At 44.2% G+C, this 19,051-nt stretch overlaps 1 protein-coding gene across 1 annotated transcript; it reads left to right on the top strand.

Moving 5' to 3' along the window:
• The first annotated feature begins 353 nt into the window (after positions 1–353).
• FIGLA (folliculogenesis specific bHLH transcription factor) lies at positions 354–6,046 on the top strand. Its single transcript, XM_036118128.2, has 3 exons — positions 354–560; positions 4,010–4,162; positions 5,726–6,046. The coding sequence occupies exons 1-3, from the start codon at positions 354–356 to the stop codon at positions 6,044–6,046; spliced, it is 681 nt and encodes a 226-aa protein (XP_035974021.2).
• Positions 6,047–19,051: the final 13,005 nt, after the last annotated feature.

Genomic DNA, 19,051 nt, shown 5'->3' on the forward strand with positions numbered 1-19,051 from the left:
GTATACATGTATCCAGAAGCGCAGGCCCCAACCTGGATTGATCAAATTAGAATTTTGGGGATTGGTACCCAGGCAGGCGGATTAAGAAAAACCCAACTCCCCAGGTGATTCCAGTGTGCAGCCAAATTTGAGAACCAGTTGCTGTCTGTAATCCCGTGTTCACCAAAATCACCTGCGGAGCTGCTGAAACCCAGATCCCCAAGGGCCAGTCTTCCCAGGGGCGCGACCCGACTGGCATGAGGCGGGGGCAGGAGAACCGCGACAGGTGGTCCAGGCCCCGCCCCCGTGCCTCGTGAGGCCCCAGGTGCGGGCGATGAAAGGCCGCGCGGCCCCCTGCCCTTCCGCTCTCCGCCATGGACGCGGCGCCCGCGCCCGCTCTCCTGGGCGTCCCGCCGGCTGAGGTGCTGGAGGACGTGTTGCGGGAGCAGTTCGGGCCGCTGCCCCAGCTGGCCGCCATCTGCCGGCTCAAGCGGCTGCCCTCCGGAGGCTACTCCTCGACCGAGGACCTCCAGTTGGTGCTGGAGCGGCGGCGCGTGGCCAACGCCAAGGAGCGCGAGCGGGTGAGCGCCCTGCCCCGCGCGGGTCCCCAAGGCCACCCGGGCTCGGCTGCTCCCCACCAAACACCTGGCGAGTAGCCGGTGCACCCACTCACCGCCCACCCGCGGGGCTCGGAGGCAACTCGAACCTCCGGCGGCCCGGCTCGGATCTCTAGCTTGCGAGAATGGTAGCGGCCTTGTTACCCTCCTCCCTCGTCCCGCTGCTCGTTCTTTGACCCTGGGATGGCCTCCTCACCTGCTAGCCACCTGCCACGGGGTCTGGGGGGTGGGATGAGGGCACGCGAGGCCCGTGACAACGCCAAAAATGTCTCCCCTCGGCAGGTGCTTTCAAAAAGATTAGCGCGCGGGAGTTGCTCCTCGATCTCGCAGCCGCCCGCGCTGGGTGAGCGCTTGGGGCGCAAAGGGCTCCCACCGCCCCTTTCCCTTCCCTCTGCATCTCTGCCTGGAAGCAAGTATGGGGTGAGGGGGCCCAGTGGAAGTTATTCTCTTCTCTTTTTTAGAGTAAGGAAACACGGTGCCCCGGTGTGCCCCGGACTTCCACTCCAGCCCGTGGCTCATTTCCCAGTCAGGCCGGGACGTGGTGAATCACGACGCCCAATGCTCCTGTGGACCGTAGTCCGAGCGACATCTACTGGTGGCTTTTAGTGTTTCTAACTGAACCGGGGCCCTCAGTGTGTCCAGTCTGGTCTCCCTTCTGCTCTTTGCAAACCTGGGGTTTGGCGGCAGCCCCGGGCGGTCCTAGAGAGGAAGCCGGCGGGGGGGTGGGGGGTGGGGGGACGGAGGGCGAGGCTTCAAGCTGGGGACTTGACGGGGAGGTTCTGCTGGGGTCGTTCCTGCATGCTCGGGCCCTTTGGAAGTGTAGCCCCGGTGAATCAGCTAGGAGCTTTGGGAAAGGGCAGGAGGAGAAAGGACCAAGTGAGAGGAGAAGACCAGGGGAAGTTGGAGAAACTGCAAGAGTGGGAAAGCATGGGTTTACCAGGCAATAGACCCCTTGTGAAAATAACCCTGTGATCTGATGGGATGATGTGGCCTCAAACAAGATTCTGATCCAGTAGTTTGCCTTTTCCATGGGCCTTTCCATCAGGAAGCAATCACTTTCTGCAGAGAATTCTTCCTGGTTTTATCCTCTATTTTAAAGCTAATGGCCTTCATTCTTCTTTACAAGGATGAAATTAATACACCTGAAAAATAGAGAAATGACTAGGGAACAGAAACACCCATAACACAGATATAACTACCATGAACTAACATTCTTGTATATATCCTCCCAGTCTTTTTTTCTAGTTATGTGTGTGCACATACATAATTATAAAATTGTGAGATGGTACAGTTTTCTATTTTTTTCCACTTTATCGAAAGCGTTTCCTCATTCTTTTTAAAAAATTCAGTTAACATAGTGTATTATTAGTTTCAGAGGTAGAGTGATTCATCAGTCTTATATAACACCCAGTGCTCATTACATCCGGTGCCCTCCTTAATGTCCATCACCCAGTTACCACATCCCCCCACCCCGCTGTGCCCCAGCAACCCTCAGTTTGTTTCTTATGATTAAGAGCCTCTTATGGATTGTCTCCCTCTCTGCCCTCTCTGATACCGTCTTGTTTTATTTTTCCCTCCCTTCCCCTATGATCCTCTGTTTTGTTTCTTAAATTTCACATATGAGTGAAATCATAGGATAATTCTTTCTCTGATTGACTTATTTCACTTAGCATAATACCCTCTAGTTCCACCCACGTCGTTGCAAATGGCAAGATTTCATTTTTTGATGGCGGAGTAATATACCATTGTATATATATTACCATAGCGTCTTTATCCATTCATCTGTTGATGGACATCTGGGCTCTTTCCATAGTTTGGCTATTGTGGACATTGCTGCTATAAATACTGGGGTGCAGGTGCCCCGTCAGATCACTACATTTGTGTCTTCGGGGCAAATACCTAGTGGTGCAATTGCTGGGTTGTAGGGTAGCTCTATTTGCACCTTTTTGAGGAACCTCCATATTGTTTTCCAGAGTGGCTACACCAGTTTGCATTCCCACCAACAGTGTAACAGGGTTCCCCTTTCTCAGCATCATCACCAACATCTGTTGTTTCCTGACTTGTTAATTTTAGCCACTATGACCGGTGTAAGGTGATGTCTCATTGTGGTTTTTATTTGACATTTCTTCATTCTTAAGCATTCTTTCAAAGAACAGCTTTTTACTGCATACTCTGTCATATAAATGGACCATAACTCATCCAGCCTTTATGCTTTTCACAGCTTTTTACTGGTCTTTATGTGCATGTCTGATAATTGCTCTCAAATAAAATGCTAGAAATGGAATTACTGAGACATAGGATGTATACAATCTCACAACTTTTGATGCCAGTTGCCCAACTGCTTTCTAGAGAAGTTTACTAATTTTAATCCCTTATGGGATATAAGACTGTTTTCTTTGTTTATCTCCAATGCTGGGTATGACTAACAAAGCAACAATATTACCAGCTTGGCACATGAAAAATAATATCTAATTTCTGTTTTGTTTTGTAGTTCTTTTATCAAAGTTCCACATTTTCACACCTTTATTGGTCTTTGTATTGTGCTGAAATGGGATGACTATGTCCATTGTTCACTTTGATCTGGAGTGGGAGAGGGCTCTCAATAAATATGAGTACAATATGAGTATATTGGCTTTATGGTGTAGTGGAAGCCAGTTTTTCCAAGGCCAGTTCCCTTTGGGGGATGGTCTTCAACGTTCCAGGCCTCAGAACTGAAGGATTAGACCCTGGAAAATTATAAACATGTGGCTAAATAGCCTTATTCTGCCTTTCAAATCTTGCCAACATGCAGACTCTCTAGACTCTAACACTTGACTCGATTTGGCTGGGAAAGAGGTTAAAGAGTTGATGGCTCAGTGCTTGAGTAGATAAGTATTTGCACATTTTGTTCATTATCAGTACCACTTAGGACTTCCTACATGCCAGGTCAGGAAGAAGTGTTTTATGTGTAATTGTGTTAATCACCACAAAACTTACAAGGTGGGTATTTCCCACTTTACAGATAAACAACCATAGCTTGGTAATATGAAGTATCCTACACATTCTTGTAAGCTAGTACATGGTGGAGCTGGGTCTTAAATCCTGATGTTTTGATTTAGAGTTTTAGCCACTACCCCACTGCCTGAACATTACAGCGGGTATGCTATAAGAGGAAGAGGAGGGGGTTCAGCAAGAACACAAACCCCCTCTCTTCCAGCCCATTCACCCACAGTGCTAAGTTTATGCCACTCCTTCCTCGACTGCCAGGAACCGCGCTGCTGGGGGAGCGGTGACTCTGGCCTGTGCCTGCTTCGGTTCACCACCCAGACAAGAGCCGTGCAAACAAGCCCTCACAACCCTCTTCTGTGGTGTGGGGGCGGATATCTGTACAAATTAGCCTCTCTGTATGTCACTGTGCTTTTTTTGTTTTCCAGATAAAAAATCTCAACCGTGGTTTTGCTAAACTGAAGGCACTTGTGCCATTTCTTCCCCAAAGCAGGAAGCCTAGCAAAGTTGATATCCTTAAAGGTGCAACAGAATACATACAAGTTCTCAGTGATGTTTTGGAAGGAGCCAAAGACTCTGAGGTAAAGGCTTAAGAATTAAGAGCAATATCCACCATTTACTGAGCCCTTTCCATGTGCCAGGCAATTTATAATGTTCCAGTTGTTTGTAATAATCCTGTGAGTTATTTATGATCCATGTTTTATAGAGGAGGAAACCAAAATATGGCTAAAGGCCACATAGCTAAGAGATGTCAGGACTGGGGTTTGAATCCAGATCTGTGTAAGTTTTGGAGCCAAGTTCCTGATTATCTATATACTTACCTCCTGTCACATCCAGGGCATCTAGTTCCTAACTGCTGAATCTTTAATAGAACCTTGATTGCTAGGGCATGAGATAAACCCATTCTGTACTGGTGGTTTTCCATTGGACAGGACCCAGAAAGGAAGAGGCATTTCCCTTGGAGAGGCCCTCCCTGAGGGACAACCTTGGTGGAATGTTCAGCAGTAGTTGTGATGCCAGTCTCATGGGGTTTGCAACCATTTGGTGGGATGAAATAATTGAACTTGCTTTGCAAACCATGAAGCACATAGTTGTCACCACCATTATCAGGGTGCATAGCTCAGAAGTGTCCATTAGGCAGTAGAAGCTGTAAGCTAGTTATATGGGCTGGTTGCATGGTCAGGCAAGCCTTGAAGACCTGTTAAGTGGATTAGTCATCAGAGGAGGTAAGGTATGAGGAGAGAAAGGCCTTAGAAATGAGCCCGAAGTGACACCATTGACCTGAGGGAAGAGGAGCCATCAGAGAGGAGAAGGTAGCAGGAAGGTGGAGAAGAAAGATAGGGCCTAAGGTCAGGCAGGGGAGAATCTTGGGAATCTGAGGGTAGGAAGTAGTGCAAGAAGCTACAGAGAGGCCCAGCATGTGAGATGTGGGATAGGAGTGGGCTGGAAGTCCAGGTTGAGTGTATGTAAGTGTCTGAAGTCCAGGCAGAGCACAATAGCAAACTTCAAGTCCATTAAACCTGGAAATCTGAGACCGGAAAGAAGGATCAAAAGGTTGGAAGAAGTGGTTAGATCAGTGAAAGTCTTTTCTATGTAGTGATGTGATTGTGTTTCGGGACAGAAGAGAAGGACATATACTAGGGAGTAGAGAAACCCAATCATTCTAGAAACTTAGGGCAGGAACGGCCAGGTATATAATGGTACTTTCCATTTTTTTTTTCCTTGTCCACTAGTCCTACTAGGGTGACTTCTGAGAGGATACATTCTGCAACAGTGGGAATGGATTATCCTGTTAGCCAATTGGATGCTTGGGTTGTGGCATGACCATAGTGTTTGCACATGAGCAGGTGGCTGCCTTAGTTTTTCCTTGCATGTGTAACAGAAGTGCTTTGTTTTGTGCTGCATTTATTATAAACTACAGGATCTGCTCCATGGGATAATCTTTTTAATGCAGTTGCCAATTGCATAATATTTTAAGGTTCTAGAAAAAACAGTCTATTGAGTAATGATTTTCTTTTCATCCATAACGTAAGATTGCCCTTATCATTTAAATGAAACTACATTGATTAAAATTTTGAACTATATTAAATATTCAAAGTCTGACTGTTCTATTATACTGTTTGACAACTAAATATGGTTTCTAGAGACAAAATCCGGATCACCAGAACTATAGGAACAATCCTTCTGAACCATCTATGTCCTTGGCTAGAGATCTATCCAGAAACATCAGCCAGCATGCCTGCTGTACTGCGGGCTTGAAGAACGAGGAGGAAAGGCCCTGGGCAGATGGTGGCAGTGGTGAGTCAGCATACACTTGTCGCCAGAGCGTGATGTCTACGACTGGAGTTACCTCCCCAACCAGGAGTCTGGTAAAGTGTTTCTTCTTAAATAGCCACATAGAGGTCAAAAAACTCAAAATATTTTCCTTGAGGTGTGTGGAATTTTCCAGGCTAAAAGATGATTGAAATAAGATCATTTTGTGAAAGTACCTAGGTGGGAAGGGGAGTTTGCTAGTTTGGAAAATCTGTTATTATGTTTCCAAATCAATTGGTAAGCAACTCAAGGAGAAGGCAACCCCTCTAGAATTATCCAGTACAGACCTAAGTTTACTTTTTGATGACCCTAATTAATTCATCAAAAGTTTTTCTGACTCTGAGGTCTCCAGAAAAAGAAGTAGCTTGCCATATATAAAGTTCCATGGTGACACCACATACCCATGCACATGTGTGCACATGCATGCACACATATTTTTAGTTGGCCTTGTGGGAAAGCAGCATTTTCTTTTTTTTTTTTTTTAATTTAAATTCAATTAATTAATAGTGTATTATTAGTTTCAGAGGTGGAGTTCAGTGATTCATCAGTTGCATACAACACCCAGTGTTCATTACATCCTGTGCCCTCCTTAATGCCCGTCATACTGTTACCCCATCTCCCCATCCCTCTCCCCTCCAGCAACCCTCAGTTGTTTCCTATAGGAAGGCAGCATTTTCTAAGTAAAAACAAGAGTTTATTATAATAGCTCTTATTACTTTGCCAAACTAATGAAGCTGCTAGATAGAAGTAGCAGCCTGTTTCTCCAAGTCCACAAAGTAGACTTTTTGCCCTTGCTGTGTCTCATTGTCACTCTGATGACACCCCATGGTCCATCCTACAGCATGACTGCTATAGAAACAAAGGCTTGTAGGAACTGGAACCAAGCATACTGTAACAAGCAAGTTGCTTAGTGTGAGGTAAGGGACAGTGGGAGCTGTGGAGTCACAAATGATGGTTGGTGATGGGAGGCAGTTTAGAATAGCAGTTGAGCGCAGGTTCTAGAGACCAAACACTGGGGTTCAAACACTGGTTTTACCCCTTGCTAGTTGTGTAACCTTGGGTGAGCTGCTGAATCTCTCTAATCCCCAGTTTTCCCATCTGTGGAATAGGAATGATAATTGTACCTACCTTGTACATTAGGTAATTGTGAGGCTCAAATGGGATCATGTCAGTGAGGTGTCTAGTGTCTAGTGCAGTGTTTGGCATGTCAGTGTTCACTTGGACATACATTATTAAATCTGCTTGACTCATCACGAGCAATCAATATTGATTGGTGAGCAATCAACAATCAGCCACAGGCATCCTAGCTCTGTTTGTAGCAAGTGTTCTGAGTTTATTGACTTGGCCCTTAATAATGCTCTATTCTGGTTTGAGGTCTTAACAGGCTTCCTCCTGACTGGCTGGCCGTGGCTGCCGTTGCTGACTTGATTACTGTTTTCTAAGGATTCTACTTTTGTACATGCTCGGTTTTAGATTTTCATATTCTGGCCACTTGACCTATAAACCAAACCTTCCCTTGCCAGTTAACCCTTAGGAGAAATAATTCCCATGGCTACTGCATGAGCTGACAGGGAATGACTGAGAACAAAAGTAAGGAGGAAGATATGACCTGAGCTGAACCTTGAACCTGTTCTCTGTTAATAGTGGTAATGTTAGTTTTAATATGTTCTGTGTATTAAGGCAAGACTCTTACTTGCATTTAATCCTGACTGATCCTTAGCAGGAAGGTATTACCATGTCATTCTTGTGGCGAGCTGCCTGACTGCACCTTCCTGCCAGTCCTTTTGGGCCTAGGCTGGGCCTGGAATCTGAATGGAAGACAGAGCAGGCTTATGCTTGGCAACACCAGCAGCAAGGATGTACAGGACGTCCTTGTCTTCCAAGGATTGTTGATTCTGGAAATAGGCCATTTATAGTACGTAGATTTTAAGTGGGGACTAACATTTTCTAGTAAGACACAGAGAAGTTCTAACTGCAATTTTCTTTAAAAAAAGGGAGACATATTTCAGTCTTTTAGCTAATGCAGTTTAAATTGCTAGTTGAAAGACTGTGCTAATTCTTAGAATGAACAAAGAATCGTGTTTCTGAGATTTTTTAGATATGCATGTACCTTCTGCCAAGTGTGATTTTTCCAGGCCTGAATATAAAGAGTGCCATTTTTTTACAGAAATGTTCTAGGATTTCATCAGTTTTGTGAGGGGTTTCTCATTCTTTGACATCTAAATCATTTATTGTTAACATAAAGGCATTTATTCTGAAACAACTTCTAGAAGGGCTGCAGATAGAGTACAAATAACTTTTTTCCTGACCCATTTGAGAGTAAGTTGCCAGCTTAATGTCCCATCACCCCTAATTAGTGTGCATTTCCTATAAATGGACATTCTCTTGTAGACCACAGTGTAGCTGTGAAATCAGGAAGTCGATGTTGTGGCCTTACTGCCGCAAAATCCTCAGGCTCCGTTCGGGTTTTCACCAACAGTCTGAATGTCCTTTCTAGCAGAAGGACCAGCTGAGAATCATGAGTTGTATTTAGTTGTCATAGCTCTTTAGCTTCCGGCTATCTGGAATATTCTGTTGGTCTTTGCATGACTTTTATTATGACCTTGACACATTTGAAGATTGTAGGCCAGTTGTTTTGTAGAATGTTTGATTTGTGTTTGTCTATTTCCTCCTGATTAGATTCAGACCCAAATCTTTGGCGGGAATATCACAGAAGTGATGTTATTTTCTACTCATTGCATCCTATTTGATGGGGTACATTTTGATTTGTTCTATTACTAAAGATGTTCACTTCAATCATTTGCTTAATGCAGTGACTGCCAAGCCTCTCTACTTTATTTTTTTTTGTTTTATTTTTATTTTTTAAAGATTTTATTTATTTATTCATGAGAGACAGAGAGAGAGAGAGAGAGGCAGAGGGAGAAGCAGGCTCCCAAGGAGCAGGAAGCCCGATGCAGGACTCGATCCCAGGACCCTGAGATCATGACCTGAGCCAAAGGCAGACACTCAACCATCTGAGCCACCCAGGCGCCCCAAGCCTCTCTACTTTAAAGTTAGCTTTTTCCCTTTGTAATCTGTGTTTTGTGTGGAGATGCTTTGAAGCTATCTATATATCCTATTCTTCATCAAACATTCTATATTTGTGAAACTTTTATTTTGGGGCACCTGGGTGGCTCAGTCGGTTAAACATCTGTCTTCGGCTCAGGTCATGATCACAGGGTACTGGGATTGAGTCCTGCATCGGGCTCCCTGCTCAGCGGGGAGTCTGCTTCTCCCTCTCCCCCTCCTCCCCACTCGTGCTCTCTCTCAAATAAATAAAAATCTTAAAAAAAGAAACTTTTTATTTTGAAATATAGATTCACAGGAAGTTACAAAGATAGTACAGAGAAGTCCCATGTATCCTTAACTTGGTTTCCCTTAATGGCTACATCTTCTGTAACTATAGTACAATATCAAAACGAGAAAATTGAAATTGGTACTATGTGTGTATAGTTTCCTGTCATTTTACCACATGTGTAGATTTGTGGAATCACCACTCCTGGCAAGATCCAGCACTGTTCTACCCCCATAAATCTCTCCTGCCTGCTACCCACTCACTGCCCCCACATTTCTACTCTCCCTACCCCCCTGGCAACCACTAATCTGTTCTCCATCTCTATCCTTTGGGGAAAGTTCTATACAATACAGAATCATGCAGTATGTGTTCTTTAGAGTCTGGCCTTCTTACTTAGCACAGTGCCCTTTAAATCATCCCAGTGGTTGTATTGAAAGTCTGTTCCTCCTTTTCATTGCTGAATATTAGTCCATGGGATGGATATGCCACAGTTTAACCATTTACTTATTGTAGAACTTTTTTTAAGAGAAGGAGGGAGAGGGAAAGAGAGAGAGGCAGAGGGAAAGAGAGAACCCCAAGTAGGCTCCACGCCCAACACGGAGCTGATGCAGGGCTCGACGTCACAGCCCTGAGATCATGATCTGAAACGAAATCAAGAGTTGGATGCTTGGGGCACCTGGGTGGCTCAGTCGTTAAGCGTCTGCCTTCGGCTCAGGTCATGATCCCAGGGTCCTGGGATCGAGCCCCGCATCCAGCTCTCTGCTCTGCAGGAAGCCTGCTTCTCCTTCTCCCACTCCCCTGCTTATGTTCCCTCTCTCGCTGTGTCTCTCTCAGTCAAATAAATAAATAAAATCTTTAAAAAAAAAAATGAGTTGGATGCTTAACTGACTGAACCACCCAGGCACCCCATTTTTTTATTGTAGAACATTTTGGTTATTTCTATATTCATTTATATTTTTTATATTATAGACACATAGTTTTCTATTTAATTCATTAGATTACCATCATAATATCATAGTATTTCATGATTTATTTTGTTATTCAGATTGTCCTCATTGTGGCCAGTGAAAGCCCCTTCAAATGGGCTATCTTTCTGCTTGACATGTCACTATCATTTTTTGATCACTTCCTTTCTGGTAGATGTTCTGAGCTTGAGCATCATGTACTTTCCCACCCTGAGCCTTGGAATGAATCTTTCATCAAGGACACTGCATGTGTAACTCACTTCCTTCTGTGCTGTCTCCCCCATGGTGGCTCTTCTCTTCACCCCTTTTGGACTTTAGCACCTGTATTAGTTTGCTAGGGCTGCCATAACAAAATACACAGATTAAGTAGTTTAAACAACAGAAATTTGTTTGTTGCAGTTCTGGGGGTTGGAAATCTAAGACCAGGACGTTAGCAAATTTGGTTTCTTCTGAGGCCTGTCTCCTTGGCTTGCAAATGATCTTTCCTCTGCGTGTGTGTGCCCCAATTTTCTCTTATAAGGATACCAGTCATATTGGATTGGTGCCTACCCTTCATTGTATTTTATTTTTCTTAATTTAAATTTTAGTTAACATATAGTGCAATATTGGTTTCTGGAGTAGAATTCAGTGATTCATCATTTACATACAACACCCAGTGCTCATCACAACAGGTGGCCTCTTTAATACCCATCACCCATTTAGCCCATCTCCCCTACCCTTCATTTTAACTTAATCACACCTTTTAAGGCCCTATCTCCAAATACAGTTACATTCTGAGGTATGGGGGTTAGGACTTCAACATATGAATTGTGAGGGGACATAATTCAGCCCAGAACAGCACCCATGACAAGCTGCCTGAGCATAAGAACCCTCTCCCTGGCTCTGACATTCTACTCAGGCCATCCCTCACCACACACATGGACATCTCACTCTACTTGGACTCTGGCTCACCACGTAAGGTCACCTACACACATGCATGCCTGCTGGATTTGGCATGGACGTCTTCTCCCCACGCTACCCTGCCCCTCTGCCTGGGCACCCTTCTTACCTGGCTTGGGTCCGACTCCATGCCAGGTTGCCCTTCCAAAGCCCCCCTCCTGCTGATTGGACTTTACCACTTTGCACTGAGCCACCTGCGTTGTGGGCACTTCCCTTATCTGCTTGGTCTCTGACATCCTCTGACATGGCCATCTCCATGTGTGGATGCCATCCTCACCTTGCTCAGCCTCCAGCACTTCACTCAGGGCCACCGTGGATCCCCCTACCTCGCTGTGAGCTAACAGCATTAGGACTGAATTGTTTAGGATGGGAAGGGGGAGGTGATTTTTTTTCTCTTTGAAGTGCCTGCTGTGTGACTATCTTTCTGGTTAGTTTTCTCCTTGTTAATAGGTTTAAATCTGAGATCCTTATTGGCATGTGGCTTGAGCAATTATTCAAAATCACTTTTAATAACTTTATAAAAGCTTGCATTTTATAATCAAGAACCAGGATGGGGGCGCCTGAGTGGCCCAGTCGTTAAGCGTCTGCCTTCAGCTCAGGTCATGATCCCAGGGTCATGGGATCGAGCCCCGCATCGGGCTACCTGCTTGGCGGGGAGCCTGCTTCTCCCTCTCCCACTCCCCCTGCTTGTGTTCCCTCTCTCGCTGTCTCTCTCTCTGTCAAATAAATAAATAAAATTTCTAAAAAAAAAAAAGAACCAGGATAGAGTGAGAGGGGCCAGGGAAACAAAGCTCAGCCCGGCTTTTGTTTGTCAAACAATTCTCATAAGGGTGCAGTGCAGTTTACCTGAAGAGGTGACTGTATAGGGTTTCAGGGTCCTGGCCAGACACCCTAACTGGAAACCTGGGTGTAGCTGATGTGACTCATTGGATTGAAATGCTATGTACAGAGGGGCTCAGGATCTGGGAGGCAGGCCCCCTCCAGCTTCAGTTTGCAGGCACGGCACCAGTCTTCCTGCCCTTGGAGAGGATCTGAGGAGTGGAATCCTGGTGCTGGCAGAGATGGGCATTTTTGAGGATTTGAGGATGGGGTCAGAACAGCCTGTGCAAGATCAACAACATTCCTGAGAGGCAAAAATCCCAAATGAAGTACATAAGAATCTGCTGATGGCAGGCATGGAGATTAACTTCTCGGGCCAGAGCAGGTTCACTTGGGGACTGAATCAGCAAGTATGTGTGCAAATGGAGAGGGCCATGAGCTGTGTGCAGCCACGGCATCTGGCCTTGGTAGGAATAGGAATCAATGTCAATGTCCTGGCAAGCCTCGTTTAGAACTGGACTTTCAAGGTGTAAGATTTTGGTGTTTTGGGATTGGGCTGGGTGACAAGATGTTCACTGACCTACTATTGTTTATTACTTTTATTTGACACCTGTGTTTATGGCTTGGGCATTTCATATCCTGCAAGGCTCTGAATTTTGTTCAGAGTTGGCTGTGATCCTATAAAGGCATGTCTCTGGACAAAGACCATCCTCAGTGTTGTGGAGTGAGATGCCAATTGTGCTGGGGTCAGAGGGGCTCTGGAAAGGAGTATGTGGATGAACATAAGTGCCTGTTATGGGGTCTGGATGTGCTGCCATCACACACTTCTAAATTTTGGCCTGTTCTGGGAGTATGCCTTGGAAGGGTTTCTGAGAGAAGGAGGCCTCTATGGGTGGTAGATTTCCACTACCTCATCTGCAGATCGTGGTAATCTGTGTGTGAAATTAGTCACTAGGGACATTTCTTCTACTAGCATTTTAAGCTCTGAAACGAGATGGTCTAGCCAGCTGGGATGAATTCATTAGCACCCTGGGAAGGCCTTGAAGCATTTATCTCCTGTTTTCCATCTCACATTTCCCCCAGATGCTGGCTGTATATGATAGCAAAAATTCTACCTCAGTGTGGTGGTCTAGGCTTCTTGGGAACTACATCTGTCTGTCCCAGTGTTTGCTGGTGGCCTATGGGGCATATTCTGATGGGTTTAGCCAGCAGAGTATTTTAAAAACTTGAACTTCCTTTTGATGGGGTGGGTGCTCTCTGGTTTGTCAGCCCCACCATCCCTTGTTGCATTACCAGTTTAGGCATTAAACTTTGCAGCCCTGGACCAAGAGCACTGGGACTCAGAGTGAAGGCTGCTCTAGTGGTTGTGTTGGCTCAGGATGTTACTGTGTCTTTTAAACTTTGGGGGTTTAGGGATTGGTGCCATGATGATATGGATGCTGGTTGTTCTCCCTGGAACTTTGGAAAGGTGAGATCTGGAGCATACAAGACAGGATCCATCTAACCTTGAGTGATGCCACCCCCAAGGGAGGGTGCCCCAGGCTGCGGGTACTCAGGAAGAGATCCAAGCAGCACCCAAGGAAGACTCTTGAGGCCCCAGTGTGATCAGGATGAGAAGAAAATATTAGAGGAAAAATGAATTCCTTCATGAAAATAAGAGAGTGGGATTTCCTTTGTTATAACTCTCAATCTTCTGTTCCCACAGAAAAATCAATCACAAAAGTGGGTTCAGTGTAAATGTGTGAAGTTTGGTGTGTTTGACAAGCTCTCTACCTGGTATGTGCTCCTAACTCTGCCCGTGAGCTGAACATAATTCGAGAAAGCTAATAATTTCTATTTCTCTGACCTATGATGGGCCTGGTGGTTAAATTAATTGAAGTAAGTCTTCATCTATCCTAGTGGACTTCTGGAGGGAATATTTATATGAGTTTTATAAAAGGCCTATCTCATTGGTCCCACATAGATGCAGAGGAGAATTCCAAGAATTGAGTGGAAGGGTCTCTCAAAGGTAGAGGCAACACTTTTCTGCTGTGCTACTGATCTCCTTGAGACAGACTGCTCTTTGGATTAGCAGAAAGCCATCAAGTACTAGGACCACATAAGCTAGCCCCTGTGGGAAGTCAGTGTGTCCTCCCACCCTCCACCTTCTCCACTTGTTCTAATCTCTGGGTTATCCAGAATGGATTAGCAATAAAATGAATTCCAAAGACATAGTGTTAAAGGTAGATCTTCCAGTGGGAGGGTAGGGGCTATAAATACAACTTGATTATTTTGGGGAACTCTTCTGGTCCTCTTTGGATCATTCCTTTCCTTTTTGGAAGACTTTTGTCCCCAAGAATGTGTCCTTCCAGCAACACCAGTGTGGAAGACGGGCCTGGGGCACCGGCCTCATTGGGGAATTCTGAGGTGAGAAGAACGTAGGAGTAGTTTTCCTGCATCATACAATTTGCATCAGGTCCCCAAGGGAAGAGACAGACCATATGGGACTTGGTGGCCAAAGCCCTATTCATAATAAAGGAGCTCATTTGCTGGAAGATCATCTGTGCAGCTCTCCCTGTAGACATGAGATGGCAAGGCTATGGTCACAATGCTGAGTTCTGATCTCTGGGTCCTGACTGGACTTTCACATACCAAGGCAGGATTGACAATTATGAGCACAATTTAGATGGGAAGAAATGTAACTTTCTACATTGAATTCTACTTTTAAAAACCCAGTAAGACCCTATGACTCAGATTGTGGGAAGACTGGTTTACCCCATTAAGGGTAAATATTTCTTTGAGTAAATACTGTATCTGTTTAATGTTCAGAATCCCTATGGGGCTTTTTTGTCTCTTACGCCAGCTCCCCTAGGAGATCCTCTTGTCCTCCTTTAGGTACAGCAAGGAGCGTATGTATTATGCAGACTGGAATAGGAATGCTCATGTGATTTTTCCCAGCTAGTCCTTGGAACCCCTGGCCGCGGATGTCCATGGCCCCACTGTGGCTTCTCTTCTCTAGGCCAGGCTTGCTGGGCCTTCTCCCTTTAGAACCCAGGCATCTTCTGGTCTCCCTGACTTTCCCACTCCCAGATGGGCTATGCAGCTGCCCTCAGGCACATACTTGATGACGTACCTCAGCCATGTGGTCACTAAACTCCTGTGAGAGGCTATATCCCATGAAGTGGGTACAAATCCTTGCTTTGCTCAGATTCTTCTTTGCCTTTCTTGGGTTATGTTCCCTTATGTAACTCTTCCCTATCCCTGGGTCAAGGCCCAGGATGGTGTGGTGTAGGACCCCTTCCGAGGGATCAAGCAGCTTCTACAAACTAGTTCTATCCCCTCTGAATAACTGCTTCCTGCTGTTTCAACTTTCCACTCCATTTTTGGTTGTAGGAAATCTTCCCCACATCATATCTTGCCTCCTCCCTGCTTTGTGACCACCTGAGCTGCCATCTGAGCTCTGGCCCACCAGAATCCACATGTTTATTCTCCCTTTCAACAAAGTCAGCTTCTTTCAAATGAGAGCCTTGCTTTTCAGACTATTGTTGCTGGGAACTAAAATCTGAAGTTGAGTGAGTGAGGGCTTCTGGTTGGTATCTATCTACCTCTTTCCCTGTCCCCAAGCCTTGGCTCAGTGGGTGGAGGGGAAGGTACATTGGATAATATGACAAACCATGCAGCTATACAACCAACAACAGTAGTATGCCCACCTTATCAGAGAGGCTGAGTAGGAAGCTGAATCTCTTTCTCAGACTACTCTCTTCCTGGACCCTCAACTATTCAGATGAGGCCAACAGGCTTTTTTTTTTTTTTTTTTTAATGAACTGTGAGAATAAAGCAACATCAATAATTTTCAGCAAGTTTTCATATTCTGATACTTAAATATTACATATCTGTAATTTTCTGGCTAATACTTAAAACCAAACTAAGACAATGATATATAATACACTAGACTCTAGGCTATAGGATCAAATTATCCTTTAACTCTTTGGGTAAACCCAGCAATACCTGAATTTGTCTCTTAGGTTTAACACACTCTGGATATGTGAAAATTTTTTAAAAATTTAAATGAAACTTTTAAAGCTAAATTGGAACTCAAAATGTTAGCTTAATCATGTATATAGTGGAAAGACTTGATCAAGATCAGGAAAGTTATTAATACCTATTTTGTGCTGGGCACTATTCCTGGTGGCGTATACATATTATTTAATTTTCATGACCACCTTGTGCTGTATAATTATATTCATTTTACACGTCAGGAAACTAGAAAACCAAAGTTAAGGAACTTGCCCAATATCCATTGGGTCAGTGAAGGATGGAATCAGGGCATGTGGGTAATAGTGTTAAACTCTTCACTGCCTTTCATTCTAACAAAACTCACCCTTGAAATATAAATAAGACTGGACTAGGAAATAAGTAAATGTGTTTTTATAACCTGAATTAAAGCATGTGACTATACTACTTTATTATTCACAGTGATTGACTGGAGTGACTTTGTTTTTCACCATGGGTTTTTTTCTTCAAGTTGAGATTTCAGAATATTAAGACCCAAAATGATCTTACCATCTTAGTAAAAACACTGATGGAAATATACTAAAACGCTTCCAAAATTTTTTCTTATACAACTGAATTAAGAAATTATCACAGGTGTATACCACTGTGTGTTCTGTTTCTTCTTATTCTATCATTGACATGTAGTTTTTATTACAAGTTTTAATCGTCCATTAAATGGAATGGTTTTCTTTCTTTTTTTTTTTTTAAGATTTTATTTATTTATTTGAGAGAGAGAATGAGATAGAGAGCATGAGAGGGGGGAGGGTCAGAGGGAGAAGTAGACTCCCTGCTGAGCAGGGAGCCCAATGCGGGACTCGATCCCGGGACTCCAGGATCATGACCTGAGCCGAAGGCAGTCACTTAACCAACTGAGCCACCCAGGCGCCCAAATGGAATGATTTTCTAATTTTTGGACATTTAAGTTATGTTCAGTATTTTGTTCTCATAAACATGGCAAATAGCCTGATGTGTTTATCTCTTTCTGTTTTTTTTTAGGATAGATTCCTAGAAGTCGAAGTTCTGAGTCACAGGTAGGTTCAATCTATGACTTGATGCATGGGGCCACTTTATAATACCGCCAGCTCTTAAGTGCCGATTTCACTATATCCTGGCTAACAGTGGGATCTATTAAAATGATAGAATTTTAATAGGTAAAAAATGGATCTTTCAACTTAAACAGCTTTGATTACTAATGAAACATTTTTTACATAGCTCTTTTGGGAACTGTTTTTATCGTTTAGCCATTTATAAGGGACTTTCTTCTCTGTTACAGGCTCCCCCAAATATGAAAATTGAAAAGGCCAGCCCAGGGCTACCTTCTAGAGACAAATAAATGCAGTCTTGAAAGTTTTAAAGTCTCTTAAAAAAATTGTGATAATTCAAAGTTTAACAATTACCCTTTAAATGGCCTTACTTGTCACACATCTATTCAACTCTTTTTCCTTAATCTCATGCTTTGAAGAAGTAGACTTCAGGGTCTTCAGCCTTCATGCTTATCCCTCAACCCCTATGCAGCTTCCATCCTCATCCTTTCAGGACTTATATCTAATATCTTTCATTCTGTCTGTTTTCATCGCTTGAGGAAGAAGTGCCTATTACCCTTCCTGGGGAAATTAAACTTTAATAGGAATGTAAACTTAAGCTAGAAGAGTATGGAGTGGGAGGCATTGGCCACTGGCAGTGACAATTTTCAAGGCTGTCTAAATACCCAGCTAAGGCCACAAGGCACCTTGAGCATGGAGACAGTCTTCATCTTTATAACGATTGCTCACAAAGAACTAGCACTTAATTTATGCCGTATCTGTTCCCATACCTTATATGTTAGTTGTTCTCAAAACAGTCCTATGAGATAGACCTGAGGATCTCTGCTGTACAGGTGGAGAAACCAAGGCACAGAAAGTGTATATCTGCTTGGGCTGGCATAATATAAATCCTGTACTGGGTGGCTTAAACAACAGTATAACAGTTCTGGAGGCTGAGAAGTCCAAGATCAGAGTCAGAAGGGTTTTGGTTTCTGGTGAGGTTGCTCTTCCTGGTTTGCAGACTTCTTTCTGTGGCCTCACGTGGTAGGGTGGGGGTGGGTGGAGAGAATGAGCAGTGTGTGCATGAGTGGGTAAACTCTTGTCTCCCTTCCTCTTATAAGGACACCAGTCCTATTGGATTAAGGGACCCAACCTTATGACCTCATTTAACCCTAACAACCACCTGAAAGCCCTATCTCCAAGTACAGTCACACTGGGGGGTTAGGCTTCAACATATGAATCTGGTTGGAGGGGGGAGGGGGACAGAATTCAGTCCATGGCTTTTGGCCCCTGACTCCAAAAGTTCATTGCCCTTAACACATGCAAAATACATTTATTTCATCTCAACAGCCCCAAAAGTCTTAACTTGTTCCAGCATGAGTTCTAAAGTCTGAAGTTCAAAGTCTCATCTAAATATCCTCTAAATCATGTATGGGTGAGAGTTGAGGTATGATTCATCCTGAGGTGAAATTCTCTTCTAGCCATGAGCCTGTGAAACCAGACAAATTATGTGCTTCCAAAATACAATGGTGAGCAGGCATAGGACAGACATTCCCATTCCAAAGGGAAGAAATCAGAAAAAAGAAAGGAGTGATGGGTTCCAGGCAATTCCCAAACCTAGCAAGGCAAATTCCATTATATCTTAAGCCTTATGTACTCTTTGGCTCAGTGTCCTACCTTCAGGCCCACTATGGTGGAAGCATCACCCCACACAACTCTGCAATGGCCCTGCCCTCTGAAGCCAGGAGGAAACCAACTTGACCCTTGGGCCTGTGGTTGGAATGGCAGCCCTGATGATCTCTGAATTGTCTTTGGGGTCATTCCTCCCTTTTCTGGAAGAGCAGTGCACATTTGCAACTGGATAGCTTTGTGGTCTCATCCTATAGGATCCAAGAAATTCGACAACCTTCCTTCATTCTGTCCTGCTTTTTCTGTCCCTTTTAGTTCAAACCAATACTGTCTTTGTTGGAAAAACCCATCTCTTTTCCTAACCTCTGTTAAGATGGCTGATTAGGTCCATGAGTTACACTCTATGACCTCTTTATC

The sequence above is a fragment of the Halichoerus grypus genome, chromosome 10 (genome assembly GCF_964656455.1).
Source record: "Halichoerus grypus chromosome 10, mHalGry1.hap1.1, whole genome shotgun sequence".
Taxonomy (NCBI): Eukaryota; Metazoa; Chordata; class Mammalia; order Carnivora; family Phocidae; genus Halichoerus; species Halichoerus grypus.

What these genes read in the sequence shown, in the direction of transcription:
- FIGLA (XM_036118128.2), top strand. Translation starts at nt 354, where the DNA reads ATGGACGCGGCGCCCGCGCCCGCTCTCCTGGGCGTCCCGCCGGCTGAG. An exon ending in ACGCCAAGGAGCGCGAGCGG is followed by an intron (nt 561 to 4,009) that starts GTGAGCGCCCTG and finishes TTTGTTTTCCAG; the next exon opens with ATAAAAAATCTCAACCGTGG. An exon ending in AAGGAGCCAAAGACTCTGAG is followed by an intron (nt 4,163 to 5,725) that starts GTAAAGGCTTAA and finishes TATGGTTTCTAG; the next exon opens with AGACAAAATCCGGATCACCA.